General features: G+C 52.1%; 1 protein-coding gene across 6 annotated transcripts in view; it reads left to right on the forward strand.

The window, feature by feature from the left end:
• Positions 1-1725, forward strand: part of RUSC2 (RUN and SH3 domain containing 2) — a 57036-nt gene extending 55311 nt beyond the window's left edge. For all 6 annotated transcript variants that reach the window (XM_033085175.2, XM_033085177.2, XM_033085176.2 and 3 more), the window contains one exon: positions 117-1725. In XM_033085175.2, the coding sequence (XP_032941066.1) occupies positions 117-297 (181 nt within the window). In that variant the 3' untranslated portion in view covers positions 298-1725. The remainder of the gene's footprint in view (positions 1-116) is intronic.
• Positions 1726-12494: the final 10769 nt, after the last annotated feature.

Genomic DNA, 12494 nt, shown 5'->3' on the forward strand with positions numbered 1-12494 from the left:
AGCCTGGCTGGGGAGAGAAGCCGGGGGTGTTTTCCTCTCTCCTCTAGGCCTGTGGTGGTGCCTGGATGGGGTGAGTGACCTGAGGTGAGCTAACCCTATTTTCCTTTTGCCTGCAGTGAGGTGAAAGCTCTTTGCCATCACATTGCCACTGAGGCAGGACAACTGAGCTTCAACAAAGGGGATATTCTGCAGGTCATCTCCAAGGTGGATGGTGACTGGCTGCAGTGCAGCCTTGGCTCCGAGAAGGGACTGGTGCCCATCATGTACGTCACCCACCCTGAGGACGAGGACTATTGACACGTTTAGGAGGCCAAGCACAGTTCCCTGGGCTGCTGAGGCTCCTCTGGGGTAGCCTACCCTGCCAGAGGAACAAACACAGCTTCTTGCTAGTTTCTTACCTTTCCTGCCATTACAGAATACAGTAACCATAGGTGGTTCCTTCTTGCTCCTCCTTGTGCAGCTGCCAAAGGCCAACTTAGCCCCCTGGGCTCTTCTGCGAGCTGCACCTCGTATTGCCAGGCATCGCCATGCATGCAGCCACACCAGGGACCGCCTGACCCCACCCTCCGCCCCACACTGTCTCCAGCACCCGCAGGCCATGGACTTGTACCTTACAGGAACCCAAGCAGTCCCTGCCAGGGCAGCGCTGCTGCCCAGCTCTTGGATGCGGGGGGGTGCAGGATGCTGGTCATGCCCTCCCTAGGGGTGGCAGTGTAGTCTGCACCTCCAGCATCCCCGGCATCCTCAGCCACAGGGGTGGGAGCACCCTGCGTTGGCAGGGTCCCTGTGAGGCTGGGCTGATGGCTTGTGTTTATTGGGGCACTGCAAGGTAGGCTCCCCCACACTGGAGCATCCCTGTCCTAGTGTGCTCTAGTGGCTCCTGGTGGGCTGTGCTGGGACGAGTGTCCTGGCATTGCCACACTGCAGGGCTGGAGCTGTGTGTGGCCACAGCCAGGGGAGGGGGACAGGGTATGTGTGTGAGTGTGGAGCAAAGCGGGGTGTGGGGTTGTGAGGAAGGCAGAGGGTTGTTCAGTGTTACGTAGGTCCAGGATGGGTAGTGCCACCCTGTGCAGAGATGGGTGCTTTGGGGGGAGGCCATGTGCCCTCCACACTGAGCAGGGAGCCAGTGCCTGGGAAGCCCTGGGATGCTCAGTGGAGGGGTGCTGGAGGGGAGGGAATGAGGGCAGGGTCCCTGACTGGGCTAGGGATTTGGGGGCGGTGCTCCCAACAAGTAGATTGGGGGTGCTCCTAGAGGGAGCTGGGGAGCCTGGGGAGGGAGGGGTGGTGCTCCCTTTGGCACAGGGTTTCTGGTCTTGCTGAGCAGTGCCGTGGGGTGGGGGGGTTAAGTGTTGTGCACAAACACAAGGGGATACTGGAGGTCCTGGGGTCCTTGGTAGAGGCAATGCCAGTCAACCCCTTCCTTGCCATGTTCATGCTGCCTGCTGTAGTGGGGATCTTCACCTGCCTGTCAGGTGGGGAACAGTGTTAATGAAAGGCCATGCCAGTATTTGGTGCCATGGCCGGCTTGACGCTGTTCACAGCATCGTGCCTGGGCTGGCTTCACCATGGCAAGGGGCCCTGGTCTTGCTGGGTTACCTCCTGCTTGTACATCGCTTCGCGGATGTTGCACCGTATTTAATTTGTATTTCCCTGGTAGAATGAGGTGTCTCGCCTTTATTTATTTCTTTATTTATGATGCATATTAATAAAAAAGGTGCTGATTGAGCTCCCTGCTACCCAGACTTATCATTTCAGTGCATCCCTCAAGGGGTCTGTGGGTTACCTGTGCTGGGACACTGCACTGCAGGCTTCCCTCTGTGTTCACCACAGCTTACACCAGACTTTCAGGAGGACAGGGGTTGCCCTCAGCAGTCAGACCTGTCAGCTCAGGCCTGATGGATGGCAGAGTGGGCACTACAGATGATGGTATGTCTTGGGGAGGCAGGCTGTTTGGGGTTCCTTGTGCATTTCTTGCAGGGAACCCAGGCAGGTTTCAGACAGGAGATCACACAAACTCAGCCTGGAATCTGCTTCTCCTGGGTCATGGGAATGTGAAGGTGAAGGAGGGGCTGTGGGCTGGGTCCCATAGTCTGAGACAACCTGGCCGTGAGTTTCAGTGGCTCTGGGTCACTTACAAGGAAAGACTGCAAGGGTTCTAAACTTAGACTCAAAACAAACTTTGGGCCTCCAAGTCCACTGTGAACCCCAAGAGCCACCTCTTCTCTTACCCTCTCAGCATCTCAAAGGGAGAAGGGAAGAACTCGGCTTGTGAATCACGCTGTCATTGCAGGAACACCACTCTGGAGTTTGTTGCATCCATGTGGACAAATGATTTGCACATCTACAGTGCATCAAACCTGCTGAAAAAAAATCCACAACTGAAGCAACATAAACCCCTGTTCTGTCTGGGAGCAGCACAGAGCAGCCAGGGCCTGTGCATCAGCTGCTTTGATTAAGCTCTCAGAGGGGGCAATGGTCAGGACTGTTCCATGGAGCCAGGCTGCTCTCCCTGCATGCACTGGCTGGCCCAAAACAAGGAAGGGGACCATGTGCTAGCAAACAGTTCTCCTAGGGTGCTGAGTCAGCCCTGGGGCAGGAAAGGGGATTTCCAGCTGCCTGTGTTGTGGGGACTGACACTGAACAGCTCCGTGATGCTCGACCAAGGAGCCCAGACTGATGGTGCAGGAGTCTGCTCTGCATGGCACGGAAGCTGGGAAGGATGACCCACATGACTATTGGACCCAGTGCTGGCAGGAGTAAAGTCATGGGGTGACAGCAGGGCTGGGACAGATTTAGGGTGCCATGGGAGCCCACATGGGCATGACAATCTGAGGGACATGTGCCAGCTGAGAGGAGGGGACCTGCTGGTGTCAAGTGCTGGGGGGTCCTGGCAGGTCCCCTTGGACATTCTCTGCCCAGGCGGTCAGGACCTGGCTCATGCTCAGGACAAAGGCACCGACCATGGCCCCTGGGAACTCTGGAATTCATGTGTCCAATGGAAAATGATCCTTAATGGAAGAGAGACTGGAATGCCTTTCCTCCTATCCCTCTCCTGGCAGCCAGATCCCATGCTCAGACTGGAAGTGTGCACTGGGCAGTAACACACACACAATACATAGAATCAGAGGATGGTTTGGGTTGGAAGGGACATTAAAAATCATCTAGTTCCACCCTGGCTACTGTGGGCAGAGATGCCACTCACCAGACCAAGTCACTCAAAGGCCCATCCAGTTCGGCCGCATCCTTGAACATTTGAAATCCCTCAAATTTCCATTCAGCAGCTGTGCCATGATGGGCAGGGGCTGCCAGGCTGGGGATGGGCATGCAGGTGACTCTGGCGTATTTGTGGCCACTAGTTTGGGGTCATAAAGCTGTGCAGAAGCTCATATTAACCCCTGGGAGCTGCATGTGAGCTCAAAGCAGCTGAACATCAGGTTTTGGGCCAGCCCAGCTGCAGCCTGGCCTGGGCACAGGCCTGGGCACTGCCTCTGTGCCAGCCCAGAGTCACAGGAGCCACTTGCCAGGTCCCTGCTCAGTGAGACCCCACCTGTGGCAGCAGGCTGGGGGTGCTGGGGCCGGGCTGACACTGGGCACAGCCTGGCTCCCCTCAGCTGCAGGAAGGACAGTGCTGCTCTTGCGGCACCATCCTGGGGCTCGGCACTGAAATTGGCTCCTGCCGTACTGACTCCCTGCCCCGGGCCCCTCGCTGGCTCCCTCTGTGCCTCAGTGCCTCCAGCTGTACGCTGCAACCCACACGGCTCCTCTGAGTGAACTTCAGTGGCAGCACTGCCCATGAGCGCCTTTCACAGCTCTCTTGGGGTGACTTCATGATGCTTGTATCCCCAGTCGTCTGTTCTGTTTGTGTTGAGTACTGACTTGTGCTGCTTTAAGACAGGTTCCAGGAGCAAAGGGGGAGAAAAGAGGTGCAGAGTTTATTACCAGAGACTGCCCTTGCTCGCCTGCATCCTTCACACAGACTGTGCTGTCTGCAGTGGACACCAGGAGAGAGCTCTCCTTTGCTTTTGGTTAGTTTCTGGCTAGCTGAGGCAAAGAAGTTCCCTGGACTGTTTTCTTTCCTTTTTCCTGGAGTTGCTCAAACCTGCTCTGGACTGAAAACCCAGAGGAGCACCGGGATCTCACACCTGTGGCTCACCAGGCCTGGCCTGGGCCGCGGCATTTCCCAGCACCAGAGGGACTGAGAACAGCCTGAGTGAGTCGGGCTGCAACCCATGGAAGGGCCTCTTCTGAATTTTGTCATCTCTTCGGAGCAGTGAGAGGTTTTACTATTCAATATTGTTCATTTTGTGCTGGGAAGTGCTTTATCTGTTAAATAATTTTTTTTCCTGCTTCTCTCTGAGGAAGGATTTCCCCACACCAATTAGAGGAAAGACTACTTAAAGCTTCTTCTGCCTCTGTTTGGAGGACAGGTGTCTGCTAAGAAAGGCAGAAGCCCTTCTTTGAAATAGAAAATGTAAACTCCCTCCCTCCAAATTATTATAATTTTGAAATTAAGGGGTAGTCAGGCAAAGATATGAGAATTAGGAATAGCAGTTCTTTTACTAGGGAAATTAAAATAGAAATAAAGTACTACAAAGAACAAACCCCAAACACTGACAAATCAGAATACACCCTGAATGGAGCTCCAGCATGTCTGGCACGGCAGCGCTCAGCGGTGGAGTCACTTCATTTAGTGCACAATAGTCCACAGTCAACTTCTATTCTCTATCAGACTTGCACATGGGCCAGATGGGGCTGTTGAAGGGTGAGTGGGTTTTGCTGACCTTGGCTCTCCAGCTCATGGATCATCTTGTGGATGTGGATCACAGCATCTCGATTTGTCTGGTGCACTGGTGAGGTGGCAATTGGCACTCGTTGCTCTTCCACCTTCAGGAGTCCCACTGCAGATGGGTTTTCTGACAGTCCAGGCAAGGTGTTCAACTGCTTAATGCCCTCTACTGCTACAGCAGCTATTCCAAAAGCCTACCTATATCTCTTTGGGTCTTTGTGTGGAGGAAGTCTATGCCTAGAATGTGTGGAGCCTCTGGGCCAGTCACAATCGGCTGTTTCTGCCACCCCTTCCCAGTCAGGCTCACCTCAGCCTCCAGCAAAGACAATTCCTGTGATCCCCCCATCACCCCAACAATGGACACAGGTTCTTCCCTCACATGTTCTGATGGTATCAGGGTACACTGTGAACCAGTATCACCTAATGCCCTGTGTTTTTGTGGCTCTGATGTGCCAGGCCATCGGATCCACACCCTCCAATAGACCCTGTTATCCCATGCCTCTCCCTGGCTAGAGGCAGGGCCCCTCTAGCACTGGTTATTATTTCCTTCCTGGGCATACATAGTAGAGGTTCCTCCAAGTGGGTCTGACAGATCATCCTCCCTTCTGTAATACCCTGCACCTTGGTCATGAGAGGTTGAGGCTACCTTCACTTTAGTAGACCTCCCTTGGTTAGTGCTTCCTTCCCTGAGTTGATACACCCATGCTGCCAGGACAGAAATGGGTTTCCCATCCCATTTTCCCATGTCCTCCCCATGGTCACGCAAAAAGAACCACAGGTCAGCTCGTGGGGTGTACCCTCTCTCCCTAGCTGGGGGGCGTTGGGCTCTGATTTTGGGGCCTGTGACTCTTACTGGTGCTGCATTGACCTTCCTCACCTCTTCCCTTATCTCCCTCATCTCCTCCTTAAACCCCTCTGTGAGTTCCTTAACCACAGCAGAGACATGAGCCTGCATTGGCCATTGATCATGCTCTCAAAATTTCTGAGCTTGTTAGCAACAGAGCCCGCTGTCTCTTGGTTGTTGTCGGCATTAATCGTTGCAATGAAGGTGGTGTATTGAGATGGCCCCAGGTTTGCCAAGTTCCACAGCACCTGCCCTGTGTACCTGACCTTGTCAGGGTCATTGTCATGCTGTCCACCCCTCCCAAAGAGTACCTCCAGTACTGCCACTTCCCTCAGCTGTTGGATCCCTTCCTCAAGGGTCTTCCAGTGCATTCTATTGTGGTGCTCCTGCATTCTCTCTCTGTGGATTAATCTCTCTCTCACAGTCATTAAAAGCTGCTCCCAGAGGGAAAGGGGGCCTGTCTCTCTTACGAATACCTGATCTACACCTGACTCCTGGGTCAAAGGTCCCAAATTCCTTGCCTCACTACCACCCAGTTGCACACCTGTACCCATAATGTCCCAGACCCGAAATAACCAAGTTTTAAAAGCCTCACAGCCCAGTCGTGCAATGTCTTTTTGTATATTACAGAGACCTTCATATGTCAAAAACTCCGTGACAATCTCAACCTCTGATTCCCCTGCTGGTTGTAAGGACCCTCCTTTATCATCCTTATTGTCTAGGTGCTTTGTTTTTGTCTTAGATTTTCTAGTTTGCACGGAGACGACTGCTGCTGGCTGTACCCCTGTCAGTACCTACCTGGACAGATGTAATGTTTGTAGGTTCCACTGCAGCATCATTGGATTCTCCCTTTTTAGGGCAGCTGGGGAAGGGCACTCCTTCAGCATCTGGCTCATCTCATGCGTCTCTTTCACTAGAACCCCCATCCACTCCGGGTGGTTCCTTTCTGAGGTGGGCTGTGGGGCAGGGTCAGGCTTTAGGGCAGCATTCCTAGTCTCTGGGGAAGGGTCAGTCTCTGTGGCAGCATCCCTATTTCCTTGGGTAGGTATCAGAGTGTTTACCCAAGCCAAGATCCCCTTATCTCTGAATGTTAAATAGAACAAGCCTATAAGTAACACCAGTATAATATCATTAGTATTTAGGGGAGATTTGAGCCCTTCAAAAACTGGTGGAGTAAACCCAAAAATCTGGTAAAGGGCTGGGAGAAAATTTCCCCTGGTGTCATCCCCTCACAGTAGGTACCATTATTAAAGTAACCCCAAAAACATACAGTAAGTGTGTGATAGCCCTGAATCCATGTACCCACCTTCCGAAGGAAGTTAAAAATCCATTAATTCCTCACCTTATTAACCCATAAACCAAACTAGGTAACAGCCACAGTAGCCTTAGTTATAGGGCCCATGTTTAGATAAGGGCCTGCAAATGGGAGAAATACAACCACAACCATATGCCACCAAACCAGGGTAAACTAGACCACATATTGCCACCTAATGAGGTTTCTGTATCAGCACACAAAAAATTAGATTACTCAAAAATTGTTATTCCTTTTATCTCTTAATGTCCTCGTGCCCCACGTTGGGTGCCAAAATCTGTCCTAGTTTGGAGGACAGGTGTCTGCTGAGAAAGGCAGAAGCCTCTCTTTGAAATGGAGAATGTAAACCCCCTCCCTCCAAATTATTATAATTTTGAAATCAAGGGGCTCTCAGGAAAAGATATGGGAATTAGGAATAGCAGTTCTTTTACTAGGAAAATGAAAATAGAAATACAGTACTACAAAGAACAAACCTCAAACACTGACAAAGTCAGAGTACAACCTGACACCCCATCAGGCAGGGTGTTGGTAGCAGTCCCATTAAATGGTGACTATAGTCCTCTTGCAGGGACAGATGGGGTTCAGTTGAAGCAGTGGTCCTGTAGAAGGTGCAGTTTACCTCCGAAGGTCCAGTGATGATGCGGAAAAGTTCAGTTTTCCTCTTGAGTCCAGTGGAAAAAAGGGCTCCTTGCTGTTCCAAAATCTCAGTTTTTATCTTGGTGGGAAAGGCTTGGCTCTTCCCCCTGGCTGGAGCATCTCCTGATAGGATGAAGTCATTTTATCAGTCACACAGAGGGACTCAATGGGCCATTAGCAGAAAATGACTCCCTGGAGGAAGGATGGGTTGTGAAAAGATAAAGAACCATGCCCCACCATGGAGATAAGGATCACTGCCCCACCTGGTCTCAACAGATGGTGATAGAATAGATACTTTTGGTCACATCCTGTATTGCAACCAAAAACTGCTTCCTAATGAGAGCCCATTCAAAGACTTTCTCCCTAAATTTGCCCTGAACCAGGACAACAGCCCAGGGCCCATTTCCCCTGGCCGGGATGCTCACGGGGCCAGTCTGGCACCAGCAGCTTCGTGTGTTCCATGCCAGGGGAAGACTGGCAAGCCAGATGCCACTCCTGGAGAGCATCATCCAGGAGAGGAGCATGTGTGGGTGCAAGCACTGACTTCCAGCTGCAGGCAGAAGGCCTTTCAGATGCTGGTTTCTTCTCTGTAGGGACCAGTGACAGGACCTGAGGGAGTGGACTGAAGTTGTGTCCAGGGAGATTTAGGCTGGATGTTAGGAAAAGGTTCTTTACTCAGAGGCTGTTTGGGCACTGGAACAGGCACACCACCAAGCCAGACAGAGCTCAAGAAGTTTGCATACTGCTCTCAGGCCCACAGTGTGACTCTTAGGGAAGTCCTGTGCATGGCAAAAATTTGGACTCGATAATCCATGTGGGCCCTTTCCAAGTCAGCTGATTCAGTGATCCTGTGATTCTCCAAGGTATGCCCCAGTGATGGCCCCTGCTTCAGTGGGGGGATGCAGACCTCTTTGCACCATGGATACAGTTTTGGGAACAGAAACCCCAAATGAAGGAAGGGCGCAGGGTGCCCCTTCATAGTGCTACTGCTATTGGACTTCAAGCACTTCTGTGACTGGTTTGCAATACCAGGCAGGGACAAGCAAAGCATCAGTGTGTGGCTTTCCACATGCACCACAAAACTGGCAGGAAGATGGGGAACTGAGCTCTGTGCGGGAAGTATGGCCAAGCATGTTCCCAGGAAAGGGCTACCTGCAGGTGACAGCCAAAACATACTCTCAAAACAGAGAGGCTCCTTCAAAGAGAAGACATCTGAATTTTTGTGATGTGGAGCAAGAGGAAGTGTAAAGATTAGAGAGCTTCCTGACAGCTGCTTGGGCCACACTTTGTCCATGGCTTTTGAGGTTTCACACCTACCTCCCAAGTACCTCCCAGGCTGTGCCCTGCTGCCATGCCAAGGTCCTGTGCACTTGCAGCCCCAGAACATTCTTCCAGGGCAAATATGTTTGAGTACAGTGAACTCTCTATGGGTGAGCTTCATATCTGAGCAAAGAAAATAAAAGGGGTTCTCAGATTCATGGAGGTGGGGACGGCTGGCCCTGCCAGCTCTGTTGCAGGAAATGGTGAAACATAGACAAGAGAGATTGATTTTCTGAGCCAAGGGGGGAATGTGGCTGGGCAGTCTCCTGCACTGTTCCTGAGTGGTAAAAGACTGCAGGAGTGACTGCCCACAGGTAGCTCCCATCTTGGTGGAAAAAGAAAAAAAAGAAGAATTTTACCATGATTTGCTCAAGGTTAGTTTTTGGGGGTGGCTGGGAGGAATACATTCAGAGAGGATCACCCTGCACTGGCCTGCTCAATGCTGCTGAATAAAGGTGTTGCAGGGTGTACAAACCAGCAGAAAGCAGAGCCTGACCCCAGGTGTGTGAACACCAGTCCCTGCTGAGGAGCACGACAGAGAAGAGCTATCACAGGAGATTGCAGCCTGGCTGTGAAGCCTCAGAGAAGACTTGAGGGCTTGTTTCTCTTAGTTGTGTGTTTCAGTTGGGATGCAGGCCAGGCACGTCCAGTGAGGTGGCTGGGGGAACACAAATTCATCAGCTCCTGCCCTGGACCTCCTCTGGTGGTTGGGTCTGCTGCTGTGGCCAGTGCCATCAGCCTCCAGCTGCACAGACAGCCTCACCAGCTGTCCCTTTCTGCCCCTGTGCTGTGCTTCCACCCCTTGGCCATTCCTGCTCCCACCAAGTTTTGACAGCACAATGTGCCTCAGCAGTTGAGCTCAAGGCCTCCAGGGCTCTTGTCCCCTCCAGCCCAAGCATCTGCTCTCATCCTAATCCTGAGCACCCAAACACTCCTGCCAAAACCTTGGCTTTCCCATCCATTGCACACCCTACCAGGTAATTAAGATCGTCTGTGCCTTTCAGAAGTCCGTTTTATCACAATCCTTTTCAAGGCAGTAACAAGGTTACTGCTTAACTTTCTGGGTAAGTATGAAAGACACATTTTCCTACTAAAGCCATGAGCCAGAATGTCTCACAAGCCCTTCTAAGATCTGTGCTGGAAGAGAAGGCAGCCCAGCTGTGCTTAATAGCTGCTCCTGACAGAAGACCTAAAAACTGTGGTTTTAGGCAAGAAATTAGAGACAACAAGATTGCAAAAGGGTCATGGAGCTGGAAGAGAAAAAAGGCACCGCTGACACTGGTGGAGTTTCCCTCTCCAATGAGGAAGCCTTTTGCACCGTATGTGATTTCTCTGTTTGCCTGTTTCCTTTCCGTGCTTGCACCACTCACAATCAGATGAGTGTGCAGTGAGGCAGCCGGCGTAGCTGAGACCTCAATCCTGCCCTGGGAACATAGGCAGACATGGCCCTGCAATGGATGGTTCTCCTGCTCCTCACGCCTCTGCTGGAAGCACAAAATCGTGGTAACACCTCTCCCAACAGTTTTGGAAAACGCCTGGGAAAAGGTAAGCAGTGCTCCCTCCTCCGCCCCCAAGAGAAGGTTTTACTGTCCTCCTTTTGCAGAGCTGCTGTGCAACTTGATGGCATGCAGAATACAGCAGCTGTATCAGAGAGGTCTGATGTTCACCCTGGGGCCCAAGTCCACCAGCTGGGTTGTGGTTAAGCAGAGTTCTGTTTGGGGATGGCGGGCAGCAAAGCTTGGGGTGCTGGGAAAGTCTCTGCAGAGCCTGTAGTGATCCTCCACGGAGCTGGAAATGCAAGGTGTCCATCTGTCCTTGCACAGTGTCAGGGTGCCCTGTCCTCACCACAGAGGAGATGGGTTCTGGTGCCCAACAAAGAGCAGGGAATTTACAGGCTCATGTGTTATCTGTCCTGCCAGGAGGCTGCACTGTCTGCGTTTTGAGCTGTGGGTCCAGGAACTGTGACCTTGCATTGTTCTGTATGTGTCTGAATTGGAGAATTTCTCTAAACTAATTTTCTTGGAACTAGGTGATAAAAATCATTAAACTAGCATCTAATCATGCCATCCTAGTCCACTGTGGTGTTGTGTCTGGGTGGATGCAGGCTAGTGAAAACAGCAGATCTAGTGGCTGTGACAGAGCTCAGGGAATGGGATCAGAAACTGTAATTGCTGATGTGAAGTGACATCAGGGGATGCACTATGTGAGAAGTGTCATGGGAGCCAGTTTCCAGGGAAAATGTTTTTGTGTGGTTGAGGAGAGTGTAGGCACAGCACACTGTCATGCCAAAACACAAGGGCTGACACTGTAACAGAGGATTTTCTCCTGCCCAAGGTGTCTTCCCATTGCCCAGACCCCTGCTGAAGCTGTTCTCCCAGGCCAGCGTGTGCAAGCATGTGCAAGTGTGTGGCTTTCCTGTTTGTTTCCAAGGTGCACACAAAGACCAGGATCTGTCTGTGTCGAGTGCAGTGGGATGCAATAGGGACCTGTAGGCCTGCAGACTCCTGTCACACTCTGCAGGTCTCAGTCACCCACCGTCCCCTGAGGAGTCTGGGGCTGCCTGTGGCAGCAATGATATTGCTGAGTTTGCACTGTGGTGCTTGTGAAAACAGGAACCAAGACAAAAACATGTGGGGGCCACCCCCAGCAGTGTGAGCAGCTCTGCCTGCATCCTCAGCGTGTGGGCTCATCCACTGAGGTCCAACCTGGTGGATCAGGGTCCTTCTCTTGCAGTGGGACAGGCCAAGGAAGATGGCCCGAGTGAGGTAGGAGGGTCTCTCCCATCTCTGCTAGGGTGGAATGGGCTGGCAGTGGCAGAGGGACAGGGTAAAGTGTTGGACAGAGAGAGGGAGCAATAGGGTGGGATTCCTGAGCATATTCCCTGGCAGATACAGGGTACAACCCGTTGTGCATAGTGCCACAGAGAACAGTGCAGGAAACAGCAGAGCCGCAGGCACAGGATGTGGCTGGCACGTGTGGTTGGCCCTGTTGTTGTGCTCACCCCGTCACGGGGACAGTGTGCACTCAGCAAGGTGCATTGTGTCATTGTCCTATTGTCATCTCACTGTCTTGCTGTGCTGCTCTCACAGGGCATTTTTCCTCCTGAAATGTCCTCCACTTACAGTCCCAGTGCAGGTAGAGAGAGGTGGAGAAGCTTCCAGGGCACATTTTATGTGCGATGAAGGGTCTGGGATCCATGCTGGCCCTGACCCCTTTTTCATCAGCCTTGCTTGACACTATGTAGTGACCTAGTGGCAGCTGACAAGAAGTTCTAGGGAGGATCACAGCTGCAATAACCAGCTGTGGGGGTGGGATGGTGGTAGCTAAAACTAAGCCATCGCCAATCTGAAAGTTTTGTGCCAGCCAAATTCCAAACAGTGCCTACACAGAGTAGATCCTGTCAGGAACAGCTCAGAGGCTCTGCAGAGGAGTGGCTGGGGCTTGGCACCCTGGGGCTGGTGAACTGGGTGCTCCACCATGCTTCCACTTCCCATCACCAGAGCACCAGATTCAGGAAACACAAATTGTGCCTCCTGTTCTCAGACACGTGTCAGATGTTCTTTAGCTTCTGATGGACCAGTACAGGTTAAAGTGTC

This window comes from Catharus ustulatus, chromosome Z, assembly GCF_009819885.2.
Source record: "Catharus ustulatus isolate bCatUst1 chromosome Z, bCatUst1.pri.v2, whole genome shotgun sequence".
Classification (NCBI taxonomy): domain Eukaryota; kingdom Metazoa; phylum Chordata; class Aves; order Passeriformes; family Turdidae; genus Catharus; species Catharus ustulatus.